Here is a 23,847-nt window from a genome sequence, read left to right on the forward strand (position 1 = left end):
TAAAGAGTGTTTTAAAATGGAACAATCACATAAAACTAATTGTAGAAAGGCAGATGCTTGACAGATTCAGTAGAAGAAGCATCAGGAAGTGTAACCCAGCCACGAATATATTAGCTTATAGAACTTCAGGCTACGTCCATGGAAGAGTCAGTCAATATATTGCTTCGGCCAACGTGTATCTTGCGAAAATATAGTACAGGTAAAATTAGAGAGAATCGAGCTCACACGGAAATGTGCTTCCCGCGGATTGTTCGCGATTTGAACAGGAAGGGGTGAAACGCAGTCAATAATCTTTTCTTTTGGGCAACTTGAGCCACACATTTCTTTTCTACCCGATTCGATTCTATGCCTCTTCACTAATTATCATGATGAATAAAATCTTGCGCACTTTCTGTTAAAATACTTTCATTAAAAAGTCATTACCACTTGCGCATTAATCGAGATGCACCTTCAGGTGATAGGTTTTTTAAATAATCATGGTGCGGCATAGTGATTGCTTAGAGCCAATTCTCATCGTTCATCGTCAGGATAGAAACAGATAGCACGCTAAAAACGGTAGTTCATTAGTAAACTGATTGGGAGAGCGGATCACCACGCCGTAGACACCATAATTAGCACAGTAAGCTGTCAACGATATGGTGCTCCGCAGGCCACATCACCTGAATATACATCTTTATTAATGCGTAACCGGTAGTGTCGTTTACTAAAAAGTATGTTGACAGCCAATGCGGAAGTTTTAATAACCAAGTGGAATTTTGGCTGAGGTTGCCCGACCTTTAAAGTAACATTAGTTATCACTTCGTGTAAATGTAAACGTTTTCGTTGTCGTCAGGGACAGTTTAAGACTCCTATACATAATCCACCCTCAGATACAACTTAACAGCGGGCCCAGGACGGTATGATGCACTAGCTTCTTTGGATCTCCACCCTACTTGGAAGAAAAATATTGGAAACAAGCCCTGTACAGAGTTATTGAACTAATTTAGATATTGAATTGAATTATCTGGTTCTAATCATCACTGTCCCTTGTTACATCGTCTAGGAACTGTTTGAGTTCTGCTAATGTGGCCTTCGCGGTGCTCAGTGGTTTCGAAACACACTCCGTATCTGCTGCTCGCTTGTTGCTGTTATTGCTAAAACATGTTGGTATAAATGATATTATGTACTAATAAGAATAAATGTGTTAGTATATAACTTTCATGTACCTTCCGATGCCAATGCTTTGTAGTGTGATCTTTCTGTCCGCTGTAGACTTGTGTGCATTTGCACGGCTAGTCATTGGCAAGACCCAGGATTTCCCTTTTATTTGTGAAGACCGAAAGGCTGTTTTAATGTCATTTCTCTTCATTAGCGTTCTAGTTACAAAACTGAAGAAACCCAAGCTCTATGGCCTATTGTTGTCAATAAAGCATGAGATGTTTGTAAACTTTTCTGTTGGATACTTCACACTGGTGAATCCGTTCATAGCACAGATTTTCGGCGACAAGTATGATTCTTTCACAGTGTACTGAATTCACCAGGACATTTTACGCCTGTGTTTGGTGCTGGTATCTGAGGCTATACAGATACAGAACCGCATGATTTGGCTTTCTTGTTCACACTAAGTTTTCCGTCAACTTTTCAGCATGCTACATCCCTAGGAAGCACTCTTTGTCCACTTCACGGCGAACTTGATAATGCACTCACAACTACCGTCTAAGTGTCCCAAAAGCTCTTCCAATATTAGAACCGTGAAGCTAGAAAACGAACGCATTGATGACGCAGCAATTAACAGATTTTCTAAAGGAGATGTGTTTGAAGAAGCGGAGAACACAACGTCTCTGTGAGGTATGACGCATCCCAGTCTCAACACAGACTACATCCCGTGATAATTCTGTTACCGATGATGCACGTGCGTCACTCCACAGTGAGATGTGGTGGGGGCCGACATGGCTACAGTCATCGCAGAGACGTAGCAACTGAGAGCGTTGGTATCACGTGTAATACTCCAATCTGAGAATCCATCACAAAAAATAAAAAAAAAACTTGATAAGTTACAGCGCAAAACCAGCATATCTACTTATAACCACTGTTTTAAGTACTTCCGCTTTCGGTCATTGGTTATTTTCAACCATCCTAAAATCAGGGTGTCGTTCTGCGTCAAGTTGACGATCTTCGTGCATTGTCATACTGACCAAGACAATAAGAAAACGTGGAAGCTGATAACGAAAGCATTCAAAAATTGATTAACTTGACTCAGGATGACATGTCAGCCCCTTATGGCCACTGCCCACCGAAGTTCTTAGCTTACTAAATTTTCGCTAAATTAGAAGGAAGGTCAGCGTTGGCCGTGATATTGATAGCAAAATCGATTTTCAATCACATAGTGATCATCTTCAGTGCTGTGGTGTACGAATTAAACTCTTAGGCACTGGTAACCAAAGCTAAGAAACGATCATAATAACTCGTTGTGCACACAGCACTCTATGAAGTCGCCAATCAATAAATTTTCACTGTTGGTGCAGGAAAACTGTAGAATCAGGCATGACGTTTTAATTTATTACTTCTTTACTGCCATCTCTTTTCGTAAGACGTTTCGCAGACAATGTTTACATACAGGGTGGTCCATTGATCTTGGCCGGGCCAAATATCTCACGAAATAAGCCTCAAACGAAAAAATTACAAAGAACGAAACTTGTCTAGCTGGAAGGGGGGAAACCAGATGGCGCTATGGTTGGCCCTCTAGATGCCGCTGCCATGGGTCAAAAGGATATCAACTGCGTTTTTTTTTTTTTTTAAATAGGAACCCCCATTTTTATTACATATTTGTGTAGTACGTAAAGAAATATGAATGTTTTCGTTGGACCACTTTTTTCTCTTTGTGATAGATGGCGCTGTAATAGTCACAAATATATGGCTCACAATTTTAGGCGAACAGTTGGTAACAGGTAAGTTTTTTAAATTAAAATACAGAACGTAGGTACGTTTGAACATTTTATTTCGGTTGTTCCAATGTGATAAATATACCTTTGTGAACTTATCATTTCTGAGACCGCATGCTGTTACAGCGTGATTACCTGAAAATACCACATTAATGCAATAAATGCTCAAAATTATGTCCGTCAACCTCAATGCATTTGGCAATACGTGTAACGACATTCCTCTCAACAGCGAGTAGTTCGCCTTCCGTAATGTTAGTACATGTATTGACAATGCACTGACGCATGTTGTCAAGCGTTGTCGGTGGATCACGATAGCGCATATCCTTCAACTTTCCCCACAGAAAGAAATCCGAGGACATCAAATCCGGTGAACGTGCGGACCATTGTATGGTGCTTCGACCACCAATCCACCTGTCATGAAATATGCTATTCAATACCGCTTCGACCGCACGCGAGCTATGTACCGGACATCCACCATGCTGCAACTACATCGCCATTCTGTCATGCAGTGAAACATCTTGTAGTAACATCGGTAGAACATTACGTAGGAAATCAGCATACATTGCACCATTTAGATTGCCATCGATAAAATGGGGGCCAATTATCCTTCCTCCCATAATGCCGCACCATACATTAACCCGCCAATGTCGCTGATGTTCCACTTGTCGCAGCCATCGTGGATTTTCCGTTGCCCAATAATGCATATTATGCCGGTTTTCGTTACCGCTGTTGGTGAATGACGCTTCGTCGCTAAACAGAACGCGCGCAAAAAATCTGTCATCGTCCCGTGATTTCTCTTGTGCTCAGTGGCAGAACTGTACACGACGTTCAAAGTCGCCGCCATGCAATTCCTGGTGCATAGAAATATAGTACGGGTGCAATCGATGTTGCTGTAGCATTCTCAAAACCGACGTTTTTGAGATTCCCGATTTGTCAGCTAAAACACCTACTTGGGCATCATCATTTGTTGCAGGTCGTGGTCGACGTTTCACATGTGGCTGAACACTTCCTGTTTCCTTAAATAACGTAACTATCCGGCGAACGGTCTGAACACTTGGATGATGTCCAGGATACCGAGCAGCATACATAGCACATTCCCGTTGGGTATTTTGATCACAATAGCCATACATCGACACGATATCGATCTTTTCCGCAATTGGTAAACGCTCCATTTTAACACGGGTAATGTATCAAGAAGCAAATACCGTCCGCACTGGCGGAATGTTACGTGATACCACACTTATACGTTTGTGACTATTACAGCGCCATCTGTCACAAAGCGAAAAAAAGTGGTCCAACTTAAACATTCATATTTCTTTACGTACTACACGAATATGTAATAAAAATGGGGGTTCCTATTTAAAAAAAAAAACGCAGTTGATATCCTTTTGACCCATGGCAGCGCCATCTAGAGGGCCAACCATAGCGCCATCTGGTTTCCCTCTTCCAGCTAGACAAGTTTCGTCCTTTGTAGTTTTTTCGTTTGATGCTTATTTCGTGATATATTTGGCCCGGTCACGATCAATGGACCACCCTGTATACCACTGAATGTGCCTCCAAAATTATATCAACGTGCTATACAGTTTGCATGAGGACGTCATAAACATTCGGATACTCATCCATTGTTTGACAATGAGAGCACTTACCGACTTCCATCAAACCTAATTTCAAGCCTTTTCTAAATTTATATCACATAGCTGTTTCATACATTGGAACCTGATTCTTTAAAGACTCACAGAGCGCCGGCGGGGATGGGTGGTGGGGGGAGGGAGGGGGGGAGAGAGAGAAAGAGAGAGAGAGAGAGAGAGAGAGAGAGAGAGAGAGAGAGTTACTGTAGCATGTGTCCCCCGCGTGTTATCGCCAGATAGCAGCCACTGTAGACCTTTTCCGTTCGTGGTGTATTACCCGATTAATGCACGATACTGGATAGGCGGCGATCAGTGTCAATTCTGACGACATAGTGCGATGGTGGAGCAGGCACAAGTGTTCGGAACACACGCTACAGCGCACATTGAAGTCCTTGGGGCTTTGCAGCAGACGACCCCTACGCGCTCACATGTTGACCTAGCGGTATTATCAGTTAAGATTGCAGTGGGTACAGAATCATGGTCACTGGACTGTGGATCAATGTAAACGTCTCGACTGGTCGGATGACTCAGATTTCTTGTTACACCATGTCGATGGTTGCGTCCAGATATCCCATCATCTAGGGTAACGGCTGCGCGAAACCTGCACCGTGCCACGAACACAGGACCGTCGTGACAGCATCATGCTGCAGGGGACATTCACTTGGGCTTCCATGGGACCTGCAATAGTAATCGAAGGCAGCATGACCACTGTGGGCTACGTGTGAACATAATTGCGGATCACCTGCTTCTCTTCATGCGTGATGTTTTCCCGTGCGGCGATGCCATTGTCCAGCAGGATAATAAGGCAAGGATCGTGCTACAGCGATTTGAGATACGTTAATAGTGAACTCACTGTGATGTGTTGGTCACCAAGTTTACATGACTTAATTCTATGGAATATTTCTGGGAAACCTGCTCCCATAAACCACCAGATCCTAACGTCCGGGCATTGTGTGACATGTGTATAGCATCTGGTGCCACATGCCTCTGGAAACCTAGCAAGGACTTTCCGAATCCATACTACGTAGATTCGCTACTGTATTGCGTTCCAAATATGGACCAATGTTGCTGAGCTAAGGGTCATAATGTTTTGTCTCATCTTTGTGTAACCTACAGTGTAAACTCGCAACACAAATACTTATGTTTCCGGAAAATCTTCACTTAGGCGAAGAAGCGCACTTAGCTTCCATATCTTGAAGACTGGCGAAGTACAACGTTACAGAATGTGCTGCATTTAGGAAATTACAGCATTTCCCCAGGGCAACGTCTATGACATGGCATTTCCTTTTTTCCCCACTACAATACTGAATTAAGAATTCTTGCCGTTCCATTAGTTCATGCTCGAGGGCATAGACAGACATACAGTATATTTAGACAAGATTTGATTATGCGCTCACCAAGTAAGGCGGACGGTTAATGCTTGTCTGTCGTCCTGATCTCGTCATTTGGCAGTTGGTTTCTGACATGGGCGTGGGTGAACAAGGCTTTCACTTTACCCTGTCGAGTAGTATTCATTCGTATCGACAGAAATTGTTACACATGTTTCGAACATTTTGAATATGATAGTGTGTCAGTAGAATTTTCAAGTGTGTAGGATACCTCATATGTAAAATTATGTTGTAATATCCGCTGCAAATGGGTAGGTTTTGTGCTTTATGTAGTGAAATCGATTTTCTAGCGATGATCGGTCTGAGTGGGCTGAGACCAGGATTTCATTTGCGGGCCCGTATACATCGCAATTCGCTTTCGCAATTACCACGCAGATTGGATGCGCTTGTGCCACCTGTGGCCCGCACGCTATTTGACAGCGCAGTCTGCTGAAGATTGCTTAACCGTCTTGCGGGAAATCTTCGTGAGACTTTTCATCAGTGCCGGCCGCGGTGGCCGAGCGGTTCTAGGCGCTTCAGTCTGGAACCGTGCGACTGCTACGGTCGCAGGTTCGAATCCTGCCTCGGGCATGGATGTGTGTGATGTCCTTAAGTTAGTTAGGTTTAAGTAGTTCTTAGTTCTAGGAGACTGATGACCTCAGATGTTAAGTCCCATAGTGCTCAGAGCAATTTGAACCATTTTTTGAACTTTTCATCAGTAAGATACAAACACCCTCCGATCCCCTAGTAAACCAAATTCAGTATTTTCGTTTGCTATACACTCATCGCAGTGCTGAGTTGGGCAGCAAAATATCTTAGGACGTGAGCGGAGGACTGGAGCTCAAATATAAAAATGAATACTGGACATGTTGCAGTAAGAGAATTCTGTATGAAGGAATCACGCTTTATATAATTAACGTGATATAACACACATACAGCGATAAGTTGTTCCGTATGGTAATATTTTTCGTGCCTCCAGCCGTGTATTTATCGGCTAACACATGGTGACTGGCTGCATGAATTATTTATCGGAATCCAATAAATAATAAAAAATACTTTTAGCAGGCACAGAATTTGTTTTCTTAGATTTAATATTATCAGTGGTTTTCTTAATGCGATACTGTGATTGGAATCTCAGATGCGACATTAAACAATGATATACGGGCAGCTAGAATTAGCGCGTGCAACGACCTGATTGCCTAACTTAGTGCTAATTAATTCTGAAACTGCGCAACGTATCGAATTTTTTGTAACAAATTATTTCGCAACACAACCTACACTGCAGTATCCTTACAAGCCTTTCGGACTGATTCTGACCACCCTGTACACCCGCATCGGACACGGGCTACGTTGCATATATGCTGCAGCAATGCCTTTAACGGAAACTCTTTGATCGCACCTTATACAAGGTTGGTAAAGGAAGTCGGCCACGTCCTGTGAAATTCGTGCCTTTACGACGTGTGTGCGGTAAATGTGCAAACGTGAACTGTGGCGACGTTGAATGCGTCCAAATAGGACCAGTCTGCTGCTTCTCTTTTCTTGGCTGCCAAAGGACAAACGCCGGTAGGCATCCATGTGTGTCGAAAACTACCGTCGTGGAATGGTGCGTCAGGTTTAGTGCTGGTCGTAACGTAGAAGTCAGAAGTCACCTCCAACTCAAATGGGAGACACTCGAGCCCTGTTGTCGTTGTCCTGATCCCCCCCCCCCTGCATTTATCGCACCTATGGCCTGTTAAAAATGGCCTTGAAGGGTCGGCCTGTTGGAGGAGGATATGCAGCAGGCAGTTAATTGACTTCTTGACGCAGCAGGACACGGTGGTTTACCAAACGGGTATTTTCAACCTGGTGCGTCGGTGGGGTGACTGTCTCAGTACTTGCGGCCTTCGAATGAAAACTTTTTGATTGCCGCCATATACTGTCAGTCTCTGTTCCCTCTCTTCGTTGAGAATCTCGTAGTAGAGGTGACTTAACAGTGTTTCTCAACACTTGAAAAGTGATGTCGCAGTGATCTACATATTACAATATACGATCATTTCAACGTTATGACGGATAAGTGCGGAATGTAAAGAAGACTTTCGAGATGGAAGGAGGGGGTAAACTATAGATTATTGCACACAAACTAGTGCCTTCAATATCAACACCACACAGTTGCCATATAGACGGCCAGACTTTACTGAATGGGCGTCTCATTGCACGTTAAAAACAAAGGTTATTTGACTTATTTTCCGGTGAAATATGTAAAGAAGCAATAATTTTGTAACTGTAAATCTTTAGACTAGTTTGAATTTTTGTGATAACTTCCACTAATAACCTGTACAAACAAAACGAATCGCTTACGCGCTGGTAAAGTTGTTAATCGCATTTTCTTCAAGCCGCTCGTCACTCCTCTTTTGAATATCTTCTTCTCGCTTCACGTTTCTTTGAGTTGCATGTATCCCACGCACAGGTTTAATTGCCTTTTTTAAATTATGTATTACATTTTGATATAATTTTGGTCTCGCTCGTGAATACATCAGCTCATTTCCTAGCAAATATTTAAAAAGTGCTAGTTATTATTATTTTCTCTCCTCCAACATGCTTCGCATAGACCTTGCATATCTTGGAAATTATCACCCTTCGTCGGAATTGCTTTGTGGGTATCTGTGGGAATTGTGGTGTAGCTTTCAACGCCATTCCAACGCTAATTGCTTGCACCCCCTTAGACGCTTTATTTGTGTTGCATCTGAAAATGGTACTTAATTATTAATAACACACATTTACTCTAAATAACACCGCTTTTTCTAAAATGTTACGTCTATACAGTTTAGTATGTGGCCTCACACTCTACACTATCTTTAAATAACGTTTCTGTAATAACAAGTCGGCAAGAAATTTTTACCGACAGATCAGATGTCTTTGGACGTATAGGGAAACCAGACGTTGCTCACCTCAACAGAAGTTAAGTCAAAAATGTTCACGTCACGTGGTGACAAGGTGACCAGTGGTCGGATGTTCACATGTACTATCCTAGAAGGCTTGTGTTGTAGCTCAGGTACAGGTGTTTGTAAAGAGGACAATCCACAGTTTTCACACTGATTTTGGTGCTCAGGGTCAACAACGTGCGACGCAGCTCGCGTTAGTGAAGAAAATATCATCGTTGATCTGTGGAACGAGGAAGGTGGTACTGTAAAGTGAGGAGTCACGGAACGTAATGAATTCAGACATTCTTGGATCTTTCGGATGCATGAGACCATGCTAAAGAGAAGGGTCCAGTGTCAGTGGGAGAACGAGTGTATGCCGGCCGGAGTGGTCGTGCGGTTCTAGGCGCTGCAGTCTGGAACCGAGCGACCGCTACGGTCGCAGGTTCGAATCCTGCCTCGGGCGTGGATGTGTGTGATGTCCTTAGGTTAGTTAGGTTTAATTAGTTCTAAGCTCTAGGCGACTGATGACCTCAGAAGTTAAGTCGCATAGTGCTCAGAGCCATTTAAAAGAACGAGTGTATGGATATTCTAATTAATAAGCGAAAACAAGGAAAGCCAGCTATAGGGTCAAGACCTACATCGCTTCAGTCGCTCTTTTGGAAAGACAGTATTATAAAGGATAGGGCATTGCATTACGATGCACTTGTTCACGGTGTGACATATCGGTTTTACTGCAGAAGATTTTTAAACGATTGCATTTTGTATCCCGATAACAGGGCTTAAAATCTGTTAAAGTCCTCGGCCCCAAAATTGACTTGGAAATTCTAATGTACAAGGCAACTGAAAAGTGACTGACTTATATGTTGAACTGACTCGCCCCCCCCCCCCCCCCCCCCCGCCCCCTTCTTTGCTCACTAGTCTCGGTTATCTTAACCGTTTTGCGATTGTGACTGCTGCCACAGTTCCTTTCTTATATAAATTTTAACAAAAGCTCAGGATTTTAAACGTTTGTCGTGTCTTAACCGATTTTTACCGTTTTATCAAAATGATTTTCTTTATTTTAACCGTACTTGCCTCTTGGTGAAAGGGACCTATTTGTCGTTTGTCTTAAACGCAATATCAGTGTAGACTTCGGGTACGCCACATACAAATCTCTAACCACAACCTTTGCTTCGAATTCACGTTTGTTGAGTTAACTACTCCCATTCCTGTCTCGTAAATCCCATCATGAACGATAGCCTTCATACAAGTGGCACTGTCACGCTCGAACCCATTTATGTGGTTCAGTGACGCAGCGTAATCAAATATGAATTTTCTAGTATGCTGTTCCACAGCTTCGTTTGTCGTAGATTTGTTTCTGCAGAGGTGCAATTCATTCTTGCAGTTGTTGTTTTATTTTTTCGCTACTGGTTTTGAGCAGATCCCATTTTCTAGCGGTACCTGTTTACAATCAAGTCATTATAAATAGACAATGACAGCTGCGCAGTTCGATCACAAATACGACAAAGCAAATTGTCATCCTTCATGAATAGCGTTAAAGACTCTAAATTCAGAACGTTGCAGGAGATCATGAGGTTTCAGTTGCTGCACTGCGTGCATATTGTACAGGTACCAGTGTCCTATAGACCCGTGCTGTTGACCATGGGATGGACAATTGTCGTGACACTGCACGAGTACTAGTACTACCCGGGGCACATGCTGCGTGGTCAGTTAAAACCTCGTGGACGACCTCCACCGGGATAGGACGCCTTGCTCTGCCAGGTGTAACACCAAGTAACATATGGTTTCGAATTCCGTTATCATTTTTTTAAACTATTCAGTGACATATGGGCCTCCCCTCAGACCTTTAAGTCAGCTATACTTTTTCAATGCAGGACTGTAACTGCTGCCGTTCACATAAAACAATCTACAGAACAGCTCATGATATCTCTTCTCGATAGCGAGTACAGTTCAACGTATGTTAAGGTTGTCAAATCGTAGCTTGGATGTGATGTCGTCGTCAGTCCAGACATTAGTTTGATGAAGCCCTTTAGGCTACTCTGTCCTGCGGTAGCTGCTTCATCTCCAAGTAACTATTGCAACCTACATCCTTCTGAATCTGCTTTGCGTGTTCATCTCTTGGTCTCCCTCTACGAATTTTACTCCACACGCTGCACTCCAGTACTAAATTGGTGATCCCTTGATGCCTCAGAACATGTCCTACCAACCGATCCCTTCTTCTAGTCAAGTTATGCCACAAATATCTCTTGTCCCCAATTCTATTCAATACGTCCTCATTAGTTACGTAATCTACCCATCTAATCTTCAGCATTCTTCTGTTGCACCACATTTCGAAAGCTTCTATTGTCTTCTTGTCCAAACTATTTATCATCCATGTTTCACTTCCATACATGGCTACACTCCATGCAAATACTTTCAGAAACGACTTCCGGACACTTAAATCTATACTCGATGTTAACAAATTTCTCTTCTTCAGAAACGCTTTCCTTGCCATTGCCAGTCTACATTTTATAACCTCTCTACTTCGACCATCATCAGTTATTTTGCTCTCCAAATAGCAAAACTCATCTACTACTTTGTGTCTCATTTCCTAATCTAATTCCCTCAGCACCACCTGATTTAATTAAACTACATTCCATTACCCTCGTTTTGCTTATGTTGATGATCATCGTATGTCCTCCTTTCCAGACACTGTCCATTCCATTCAACTGCTCTTCCAGATCCTCTACCGTCTCTGACAGAATTACAATGTCATAGGCGAATCTCGAAGTTTTTATTTCTTCTCCATGGATTTTAATTCCTACTCCGAATACTTCTTTTGTTTCCTTTGCTGCTTGCTCAATTTACAGATTGAATAACATCGGGAACAGGCTACAACCTTGACTGACTCCCTTACCAAGCACTGCTTCCCTCTCATGCCCCTCGACTCCTATAACTGCCATCAGGATTCTGTACAAATTGCAAATTTCGCTCCCTGTGTTTGATCCCTGGCACCTTCAGAATTCGAAAGAGAATATTCCAATCAACATTGTCAAAAGCCTTCTCTAAGTCTACAAATGCTAGAAACGTAGGTTTGCGTTTCCTTAACCTATCTTCTATAGTAAGTCGTAGGCTCAGTATTGCCTCACGTGTTCCAACATCTCTACGGAGTCCAAACTGATCCTCCCTGATGTCGGTTTCTACAAGTTTTTCCATTCGTCTGTAAAGAATTCGTGTTAGTATTTTGCAGCCGTGACTTATTAAACTGATGGTTCGGTAATTTTCACACCTGTTAATTATTGCTTTCCTTGGGATTGGAATTATTATATTCTTCTTTAAGTCTGAGGGTTTCGCCTGTCTCATACATCTTGCTCACCAGATGGTAGAGTTTTGTCAGGGCTGACTCTCCCAAGGCTATCAGTGGGTCTAACGGAATTTTGTATACTCCTGGGGCCTTGTCTCGTCTTTCAGAGCTCTGTCAAACTCCTCACACAGAATCACATCTCACATTTCCTCTTCATCTACGTCTCCTTCCATTTCCATAATATACTTATATTTGTCCTCTAGCCATCCCTGTTTAGCCATTTTTCACTTCCTGTCGATCTCATTTTTGAGACGTTTGTACTCCTTTTTACCTACTTCATTTTCTACATTTTTCTATTTTCTCCTCTCATCAGTTCAATATCTCTCCCGTTACGTCTTTTTACCTACTTGATCCTTTGCTGCCTTTACAATTTTTCCTCTTTCAAAGCTACCCATTCTTCCTCTACTGTATTTCTTTCCCCCGTTATTGTCAATTGTTTCCTAATGCTCTCTCTGAAACTTTCAACTACCTTTGGTTTTTTCATTTTATCCAGACCCCACCTCCTTAAATTCCCACCTTTTTGCATTTTCTTCAGTTTTAATCTACAGTTTATAACCAATAGAGGCCACATCTGCCCCTGGAAATGTCTTACAATTTAAAACCTGGTTCCTAAATCTGCGACCGGCTGGTGTGGCCGAGCGGTTCTAGGCACTACAGTCTGGAACCGCGCGACCGCTACGGTCGCAGGTTCGAATCCTGTCTCGGGCATGGATGTGTGTGATGTCCTTAGTTTAGTTAGGTTTAAGTAGTTCTAAGTTCTAGGGGACTGACGACCTCAGCAGTTAAGTCCCATACTGCCCAGAGCCATTTGAACCTAAATCTGTGCCTTTCCATTATATAATGTATGTGAAACCTTGCAGTATCTCCAGGCCTCTTCCAAGTATACAACTGTAACGTCTATTAGCAAAGGACATATTTTGTAGTAAAGAGAGAACATTGTGCATCATATTCTGTTATTGTATGGAATTACGTATTTTTTTTATTATTATTTTATTTTAGATAATATCTGTGTCGGCGAGTACTGAAACCGCACAGACGATAAATATCATACAAAGATAAGAATATACCACTAGTATAAATAATACAGAACGAACATTAATTTCTCTGTCTTCTTTTTGGACTTGTACGAGTAAGATAGCCTGTGACGCTGTAGTATATGCTAACGTAGTCTTCTTTTGTCAAGGTCGATAGATGTACGCCATTACGTACTCATTGTAAAAGGTGTGTATTAGTTAACATATTTGAATGTTTTGAATAGAGTTATTTAATGAAGCCTTGCATTATTATTTGTAGTAGCTTGCTTGGAATATTATCCCATCCTTTTGAGATATCCGTGGTGCAGAGCTGCGCTACGAACGAACGAGCCGCTGCCGCGGCGCATTCAAACTGCATAAAAAGAAATCGATCATACCGCAAGGAAGCGGGAAGGTAATAGTGAAATAAAATCATCTCTTTCAGCTTCCGGACTTGCAGAGCAGAGCAGCAGATTTTGTGATGTGTTTTGCAGGTTGACGCGGGCTGCTGATAATATATTACTAACAGTACAAAAAAGATAATTTACCTTCGTAACATAATAGGAATTTCGCTGTGCTTAGTTCTTGTCTGGCAAACCTTATAGTGAAAACGTATTTTTCTCCGACAATAGTCTCATGCTCTTGTGCTAGTCGCGGTAATTATTGGTGTTTTACTCTTAACAAAAATCCACTGCAAAATTATTTTGCTGATGAACAATCTTTGCGAACTGTAACATAAATATTTCATAACAAAATAATCTTTCATTTTCAATAACTATAAAGTAGGGAAGATATGTTGACTTTTATAGTGAGTTACAGTAACGAAAAATGTTCCTTTAATAGAAAGCCAGTTACAGAACAATAAGAACCCAATATATTCTGTTTTGTTGAAAATTAATGATTATAAAGAAATTCATGGCGCAGCATTAATAAAAGGTATTTCGCGGCTCTTTTCGTATATGCGTTGTTACGCATATAATAATAATAAAACAAAGCAAAATAAGAGAAAAGAGTTTTTACGAAAAGTGAAACTGACGCGAAACTGGCGCCCAGCGTCTGTGCGGTTTCATTACTCGCCGACACAGATATTATCTAAAATAAATAATAATAAAAAAATACATAATTCCATACAATAACAGAATATGATGCACAATGTTCTCTCTTTACTACAAAATATGTCCTTTGCTAATAGACGTTACAATTGTATACTTGGAAGAGGCCTGGAGATACTGCAAGGTTTCACATACATTATATAATGGAAAGGCACAGATTTAGGTTCAAATGGCTCTGAGCAGTATGGGACTTAACTTTGCTAATAGACGTTACACAACCTTCTTTCATGATTTTTAATCCAGGTGTTAGCTATGATTAAGTTATGCTCTGTGCAAAATTCTACCAGGCGGCTTCCTCTTTCATTCCGTATCCCCATTTCACATTCGCCTACAATTTTACTTCTCTTCCTTTTCCTGCTATCGAATTCCAGCCCCCCATAACCATTAAATTTCGTCTCCCTTCACTATCTCAATAATTTCTTTTGTTTCATTATACATTTCTTCAATCTTTCCGTCATCTGCATAGCTAGTTGGCATATAAACTTGTACTACTGTAATAGGCGTGGGCTCCGTGTCTATCTCGGCTACAATAATGCGTTCACTACGCTATTCGTAGTAGCTTACCCGCGCTCCTATTCTTTTATTCATTACTAAACCTACTCCTGCATTACCCTTATTTGATTTTGTATTTATAGCCCTGTATTCACCTGACCAGAAGTCTTGTTCCTCCTGCCACGGAACTTCACTAATTCCTACTATATCTAACTTTAATCTATCCGTTTCCCTTTTTAAATTTTCTAACCTACCTACCCGATTAAGGGATCTGACATTCCATGCTCCGATCCGTAGAACGCCAGTTTTGTTTCTCCTGATAACGTCGTCCTCTTGAGTAATCCCCATCCGGAGATACGAATGGGGGACTATTTTACCTCCGGAATATTTTACCCAAGAGGATGCCATCATCATTTAATCATACAGTAAAGCTGCATACCCTCGGGAAAAATTACGGCTGTAGTTTCCCCTTGCTTTCACCCGTTCGCAGTACCAGCACAGCAAGGCCGTTTTGGTTAGTGTTACAAGGCCAGATCAGTCAATCATCCAGACTGTTGCCCCAGCAACCACTGAAAAGGCTGCTGCCCCTCTTCAGGAATCACACGTTTGTGTGGTCGCTCAACAGATACCCCTCCGTTGGTGTTGCACCTACGGCACGGCTATCTGTATCGCCGAGGTACGCAAGCCTCCCCACCAGCGGCAAGGTTCATAGATGTCATTCCGTCATAAAATCAGTGTACAGCGACAGATTTGTACCTGGCGGTCACAATTGGAACTAGTTGTTTTCCAGCGTAAATCTGTTACACATTAACGCGTTGGCATATCTACCAGGTTCCGCTGCCTCTCGATAATTACAGCCCACACTGCACCTCCCTTACTAGCTGCACTTGAATTATACCCACCAGGCACAAAACATACGAACCAACTTACCAGCGCACGGTTGAATGGCTGTTGCAGACCACGGCGGACATCCGAGCGTCGACAAGGGCCTACTAGTGCTGGCGGGGCTGCTGGTGTTCATTGTGCTGGAGAAGATGTTCACGTTCGTGCCAGAGGACGGCGAGGACGAGAGCGCCGCCAAGAACAAGAAGAAGACGGCGCGCAAGGTGGCGTGCAGCGCCGAGGTGTGCATGCTGGAGAAGCGGCTGCGCAAGCGCCTGTCGCGCGGCGCGCGCAACAACAACAACGTGGACGACGACGTCGTCTTCGCGTGCGCCAACATCGCCGACGGCGTCTGCAAGCAGATAGAGGACATCGGCACCGTGCTGTGCGCGGCTGCGGCCAAGCAGCCGGCCGACGAGCCGACCATCCACGTGAGTGCTCGACGTCACCACACTCTCCCTTCCCTACCAGCAGCCACTAAACCCTCTGTCGCTCGCACTGCTGACATTTGTCATCCACGTGACATTCCCGCTCTGTTTTGTCTGACTGCACTGAATTGATTCAGTGCGCGTTTCAGTACATTTCCGTTAACTCAGCCATTATTATTTGGTTTCAGTTACGTTAAGTTGAACTGTTTATAAGACATTAATATAGCTTTGAGGATGCTGGTCATCCGGGTGAGCTGTACTGCTACAGTCTCAAACAAAGTGATTCTATGTTACTTCATTGTTTACGTAGATTCAGTCCAACTGTCGTGTGCATAATTTTAGGCATATCAAAACTAATTACAGTTAACTTGTTTTTTGCCTAGAATACTTAACGTAAGAAAAGTAAATATTCCCTTTACGTCTAGTTTAACAGAGGAAGACCGCACTGCAGTTCCTTCTCTAAAGCCTCGCACAGACGCAAAAATGGCCGACATCGAAATAAGTGTCCAAGGAATAGAAAAGCAACTGAAATCACTCAACTGAGGAAAGTCCACTGGACCTGACTGGATACCAATTCGATTCTACACAGAGTACGCGAAAGAACTTGCCCCCCTTCTAACAGCCGTGTACCGCAAGTCTCTAGAGGAACGGAGGGTTCCAAATGATTGGAAAAGAGCACAGATAGTCCCAGTCTTCAAGAAGGGTCGTCGAGCAGATGTGCAAAACTATAGACCTATATCTCTGACATCGATCTGTTGTAGAATTTTAGAACATGTTTTTTGCTCGCGTATCATGTCATTTCTGGAAAACCAGAATCTACTCTGCAGGAATAAACATGGATTCCGGAAACAGCGTCGTGTGGAACCCAACTCGCTTTATTTGTTCATGAGACCCAGAAAATATTAGATACAGGCTCCCAGGTACATGCCATTTTCCTTGACTTCCGGAAGGCGTTCGATACTGTTCCGCACTGTCGCCTGATAAACAAAGTAAGAGCCTAAGGAATATCAGACCAGCTGTGCGGCTGGATTGAAGAGTTTTTAACAAACAGAACACAGCAATTTGTTCTCAATGGAGAGACATCTGCAGATGTTAAAGTAACCTCTGGCGTGCCACAGGGGAAAGTTAATGGACCATTGCTTTACACAATATATATAAATGACCTAGTAGATAGTGTCGGAAGTTCCGTGCGGCTTTTCGCAGATGATGCTGTAGTATACAGAGAAGTTGCAGCATTAGAAAATTGCATCGAAATGCAGGAAGATCTGCAGCGGATAGGCACTTGGTGCAGGGAGTGGCAACTGACCCTAAACGTAGACAAATGTAATGTATTGCGAATACATAGAAAGAAGGATTCTTTATTGTAGGATTATATGGTAGTGGAACAAACACTGGTAGCAGTTATGTCTGTAAAATATCTGGGAGTATGCGTGCGGAACGATTTGAAGTGGAATGATCATATAAAATTAATTGTTGGTAAGGCGGGTGCCAGGTTGAGATTCATTGGGAGAGTCCTTAGAAAATGTAGTCCATCAAACAAGGAAGTGGCTTACAAAACACTCATTCGACCTATACTTGAGTATTGCTCATCAGTGTGGGATCCGCACTAGGTTGGGTTGACAGAGGAGATAGAGAAGATCCAAAGAAGAGTGGCACATTTTGTCACAGGGTTGTTTGGTAATCGTGATAGCGTTACAGAGATTTTTAGCAAACTCAAATGGCAGACTCTGCAAGAGAGGCGCTGTGCATCGCGGTGCAGTTTGCTGTCCAGGTTCCGAGAGGGTGCGTTTCTGGATGACTTATCGAATATATTGCTTCCCTCTAGTTATACCTCCCGAGGAGATCATAAATGTAAAATTAGAGAGATTTGAGCGCGCGCGGAGGCTTTCCGGCAGTCGTTCTTCCCACGAACCATACGCGACTGGAACAGGAAAGGGAGGTAATGACAGTGGCATGTAAAGTGCCCTCTGTCATACACCATTGGGTGGCTTGCGGAGTATAGATGTAGATGTAAATATAGATGTAGATGTAGTTTTTCTAATAAATGTCATAAAATCTGGGAAGTTTTCAGCAGAAGTCGTGATGTATGGCTGGAATGATTTCATGAGCTGAGTTATGAAGATCATGACAATTGTATTCGTGACTCAGAGAACCAGGATTGTGTAAATAAAGCGATTATGATTCAGGAATAGGACAAGAGGTGTCAGAATGTGATTAATTTGAATCACAGGAAGGACTAATTGAAGAGGATGTACTTCTTTTAGGAAAAGATGCAATAAATAAATAGTGGTAAAGCAAATACGCTAGCAATGTTAGAACAAGATCGTGCAATTTTATTATGCATTCACCAAGAACCAAGAATGAAACTCTCATAACAAAGAAACAGATACTCTTGAAGTTATTCTTGGATGAAAATACAACTGTGTGGTGTCACACTTGAAACTGCCACGCTGGTGGCACCTTTTGTGGTTGTGGCTGAGTACTGTGTGTAACAGTGGACACCATCGGTACTCCAGTTGCTGTGAGTTTATTATCAATTGTCATTTTTGTTTTGAAGTCGTGAAATTTTACTAATTTTTAGGTATTTGAATTTTCCATTTGTTATTGTGATTTGTTGGGCAATTCTAATATATGGCACAAGTACGTACATGCGCGCGCGCGCGCGCGCGCGCACACACACACACACACACACACACACACACACACACCATGAAAGAATTATCAAAAATGGGATGGAAATCGGTTGATGTGATTTGCATGTACAGACAAACAAATGATAACAATTTTAGAAAAACTGGATGATTTATTCAAAAGAAAGAGCTTCGCGAACTGAGTAAGTCAGTAATGCATTGGACCATGCCTGGCCTATATGCAAGTGGTTATTTGGCTTGGCATTGATTGGTAGAGTTGGTGGATGTCCTTCTGAGGGATATTGGGCCAAATTCTGTCCAGTTGATGTGTTAGATAAGGATATCCAATCATTTTAGTCTATGGGCAAACTTGCATTTCCACAAAGCACCAAGGGCCAATATCTAACTATACGAGTAGTCTGTCCAAGTTTTATTGAGGTCTGTTACCCTAGTACTGCTCGGAACTGTACTGCTTGGTACAGTCAAGAAGTTCTCGTAATGCTTTCATTTTCCAATACCAGCTTGACAACGAATGTGAGCACATGTACTGTCCTATGACATGGCATTAGCTAGAAACATGACTATTACTGCGTGCAGTAAACTTCCCAGTTTTAATTCTGATGCTTGCATGTTATGCGCTAACTTTCAGAGCAGCTAATCACCGTTTATTGACAGGATAAGAAGCTTATAACACATGGACACCTACTGTGCTTGAAAATGGCCTGTGAGGCCGAAGTTGGCCAATCATTCAAGGTATAATAAATTGAATAATTCGGTGGGGGGGGGGGGCACAGCTGAGGCTGAATACTTCAAAATGTCCTTCAGTTTATGTGCCAGTTAATGTGTATCTTCATTGGTCATGAAATAATAATAATAATAATAATAACAGACATAACCAGACATAACGTCTGAGATAGGAAAGAGAAATAATAATAATAAACTGACTGTACGTATTTTGCATGATTTATTTGCATTGTAAAATTTTTCGCTATACAGTGTTACTTCACTTGATAAGCATTATTCGTTCCAGTCATAATAACACTCATTAAGTGAAACACACTTTCCGTGTAGAATAGGTCGGTGAATTACATTATGAAAAAAATTGGTACTGATACAGATTTATAATACTGTACAGTATTTTTACTTATAGTAGAGTGCATCCTATTTTAGAAGAAATTGCCTAAAGATATTTGTTTATGCCTGTCCTTCAAAATTTTTCAAAAAAAGGACATAGGTGTATTGCTGCATAAATAATATCATGCACAGCTACTGTCTTTTGGGCATCTTTAATGAATTAGTGTTAGTTAACGACGAGAAATCAGAAATGGAATTCATAAACAAACACAGCAAGGGAAAGGGTTACCATGCGCTGGCGAAGAAAAGATCTAGCAACATCATTCCAAAGGATTTTTGCTGGCCAAGGTAGGGCTTAAGCAAGGATGAAAACAAGCAGTAGAAACTTCCACCATGGGCGGGCATTATCTTGCCGAAATGTAAGGCCAGGATGGCTCGCCATGAAGGCCGATGAAATGGGTGGGGAGGATGAACTGCTCTTGTGTCAATTCAGGAGAATGACATCATAATGCCCATCAGCCTGATGACCAGGCGCTACGGCCCAAGAAAGAGTATTAAGAGCACAAGTACACGAATTCATATGCTGACGCAGTGCCTCTGAGAGCCAAAGTTGTGACATCTTATAGCTACAACTGAGCTGCTTCTACCACAATGGCAAACCCAGGCAAATGAAGTCATCATTGCCCATTGGTGATGTCCAGCCACTTCAGCCTGTTATGATTTCCAGGCTCAGAGTGCTGCCTGTGGAGAAATACCAGCCAGCCTGATTCACATTTATACCACCCAAATGAGACCCTCATTCTCATTGTGCTTAGTAGGATCCAGGTGTGCACAGTATGCCCAGCAAAGTAGTCCATGCTAATAACCATGAGAGGAAGACCACTCACAGTCCATGATGAAGCAGCCAGCTGCTGCTGACGAACTTTGCTGTTAATAGCTGCAGGTATCCATCTGAGTTAAGTTTGTATGAAGTCAACTTCATGTCTTCACACTGCTGGGTCATCCACAGGGTGACTTCCTCCTGCCGGCAGCCACTTCCCTGATGAGCCTGGACCAGCTAGCTCCCAGCTACACTATTATTGCGCACCAGTGTGTGCGAGCCTACATTCTTGCTTTTCATAACTGTCATGAATAAAAGACTTATTAACCAGGGACTTTTAACTAATGGTCCACCATTCATATCCAGTCACCACCACCACCACCAACCACACCACCACAGCCGATGTCCCAGTTGGGAACTGTACTTCATTGTGACCTAACAGGAGCCCATTTCACCCTCCACTGTAGGGTCATGTCCTGATTCCTACAACAGAAATGAGACATGACTTGGATTCAGAGTTAAAATGTAGATCCCCTTTCCCCTGTTGGATAACTGACGGACACTCAAGTTGACGAAGTGATGCCCAGCTGAAGGACTTGAACTAGGTCTTTAAGCCACATGACATTATTATAACTAGAGTCTCTGCATCTATCCATATAATTTCCTTCCACGCATACAAGGATAAGTCAATTATTATCTTCAAAGGGGTTATAAAATTTTATTGTAATCAAATAGGAAATTTACAAGAACATCATTTTTCGACATAGTCTCCTCATGTTTCAACGCACTTGGTCCATCATTGTATAAGCTTCCTAATGCCCTCATAAAAGAAGGTTCTCGGTTGAGCTGCGAGCCAGGAATGACCCGCTTCTTTCACTGCTGTGTCCGAGGCGAATCGACGGCCCCTTAATGGCTCTTTGAAGGGACCGAACAAATGATAGTCAGAAGGGGCAAGATCGGGACTATATGGAGGATATCCAGTACTTCAGATTTCACTTTCTGGAGCGTTTCAGAAGTGTAGGCAGCAGTATGCAAACGGGCATTGTCATGCAACAACACAACACCTTTTGACAGCAATCCTCAGCGTTTGCTTCGAATGGCTGACTTTAGCCTCGCAGTAAGCATCTCGCTCTAACATAGACTGTTTATTGTTGTGCCTCTTTCCCCATAATTTTCCAGTACTGGACCTTGTGCGCCCCAAAAAACTGTAAGCATCAGTTTTCCTGGACGGTTGGGTCTTGAACTTTTTCTTGCACAGCAAATTTGCATGTTTCCATTCCATACTCTGCCGTTCACTCTGGCATGTAATGATGGATTCATGTTTCAACACCAGTAATGGTCCTGTCTAAGAAGTTGTCCCCTTCATTACTATAGCGATCCAAATTTTTTTGCAGATCTCCAAGCGCGTTTGTTTATGCAACTGTGTGAGTTGTTTTGGGACCCATCTTGCACAAACTTGATAAAACCCAAGTCTGTTGTGGATGATTTCGTAGGCAGTACCGTGACTAATTTGCAGACGATGTGCCGCTTTGTCAATAGGTAATCGTCTGTCTAAGAGAATCATTTTACGTGAACGCTCATTGGTTTCTTCATTTGTGGCAGTAAACGGTTGTCCGAGTCCTTCATCATGCGTAACACTTGTGCGACCATTTCGGAATTTTTTAGTCCATTCTTAGACACTCTGTTGTGGCAAAACACTGTTCCCATACTGTACGGAAAGTCTTTGACGAATTTCGGCCCCTGATACGTCTTCCAACCACAGAAAATAGATCGCTGAACGTTGCTCCTCTTTGGTGCAAAGAGATAGCGGAGCAGCCATGATTAACAACGCGGCAGCGATAACGAAACTGCTTTAGCAGCTTGAAAATTGCAAAGATATAACAACAAATAAGCAAAGAATTTGTCATCAACATAAAATGACAGTACTGCCAAAATAACCAAAAATTTAACTAAATTCTGGATAATAATTGACTTACCTTGTATTATAGATTAAAGCTTCCCACCATATTTTCATGTATTTTGATACTCGTGTCAGACTGGCACTGGAGTCAAGCTCTTGGAAAGCATGAATGTTATGTGCTCCGTATTTAATTGGCATTTGGAGTGACATCTCGTGGCAGTGATGGCATCTGCGAGCTACCATGTCGCCTGCAGCTGCAGGAGCAGGGCTTAGCAGTGACTGCTAGCTACATAATGTGTGGCTCTTTTAGCCAGTACAGTGCACATAGTGGGCTAGTGGCTGACCTTCCCCACAAATAAATTGCCATGCCAGTGCCAGACTTTGACTTGCATTTTTAGGTGGATTGGGTTGCCAGATGGAATGTTTTATTTGAATTAGTCTCTACTACCACATCCTGAAATATTTAAAATTCCTTCTCAAACTTCATGTATATCTCCTTCGTGCCTTTTGAACCTGGTTTTATTTGAACCTGTACTTGTCAATCATTAACCACTTGTTATATCTGACCATTGATGGCACCAGTTGGTCACAAGACAGTGGGGCAAATGAATTCTGACATTACTGTATAACATGGTTGATGTACATTGGACATGACGTGAATCTTACTTTTGCCCACTATGGGCCTATTATGTTGTTGTGAGTGATGGAGCATGCAGTGTGGCATAGTGATTAGCATCGCTGGTTGATGTGCTGTGGGTCACTAGTTCAAACCCAACTACTGGCAGTTATCTGCTATCTACTATTTATCGTTTCTGGATTTTTCAAGAAATATTTGTTTTTGTGTATTCTGGAATATTCAGTGTTTGTATTAGTAGCTGCAACCTCCATCCAGGAGTTCAGTCAGTTGTAGTCGTATGTTGATGTCTGTAGTGAATGTGCTTTCACTGCTAAGTGTTGCATTTCATCGATGATCCTGCTTTGGGATTTGGGTTTGATTGTGATTTTGAAGTGACAATGTAATGAATTACAAATAAAATTATGAGTAATTCACAGAAGACATGTTTTAGGACAAAATTTCGTGTTGTGTAGTGTGCTTAGTAAATGTCAAAACTATATGTATTCTCACATAAATAGTTCAAATCACAATTCAGCAAGCTGACAACTGTCAGCATCATACTCAAACAAATGTGTTTATGTAAAGGCTGAAAAGTAACGAGTTTGTGCCAGAAGAGTATGAAATGAAATGTTACACTATTATCAAAGTATTAGCATTTGTTCTCACGTAATAACATTAGCGTGAAGCAATTTGGTAGTTGCAAGTCAGACACAACAAGAAA

At 42.2% G+C, this 23,847-nt stretch overlaps 1 protein-coding gene across 1 annotated transcript in view; it reads left to right on the forward strand.

The window, feature by feature from the left end:
* Positions 1 to 23,847, forward strand: part of LOC124607028 (zinc transporter ZIP13 homolog) — a 195,475-nt gene that overhangs the window by 156,033 nt on the left and 15,595 nt on the right. Inside the window, exon 3 of the mRNA XM_047139193.1 lies at positions 15,734 to 16,089. Within this exon, the coding sequence (XP_046995149.1) occupies positions 15,734 to 16,089 (356 nt within the window). The remainder of the gene's footprint in view (positions 1 to 15,733; positions 16,090 to 23,847) is intronic.

The sequence above is a fragment of the Schistocerca americana genome, chromosome 3, assembly GCF_021461395.2.
Source record: "Schistocerca americana isolate TAMUIC-IGC-003095 chromosome 3, iqSchAmer2.1, whole genome shotgun sequence".
NCBI classification, from domain to species: Eukaryota; Metazoa; Arthropoda; class Insecta; order Orthoptera; family Acrididae; genus Schistocerca; species Schistocerca americana.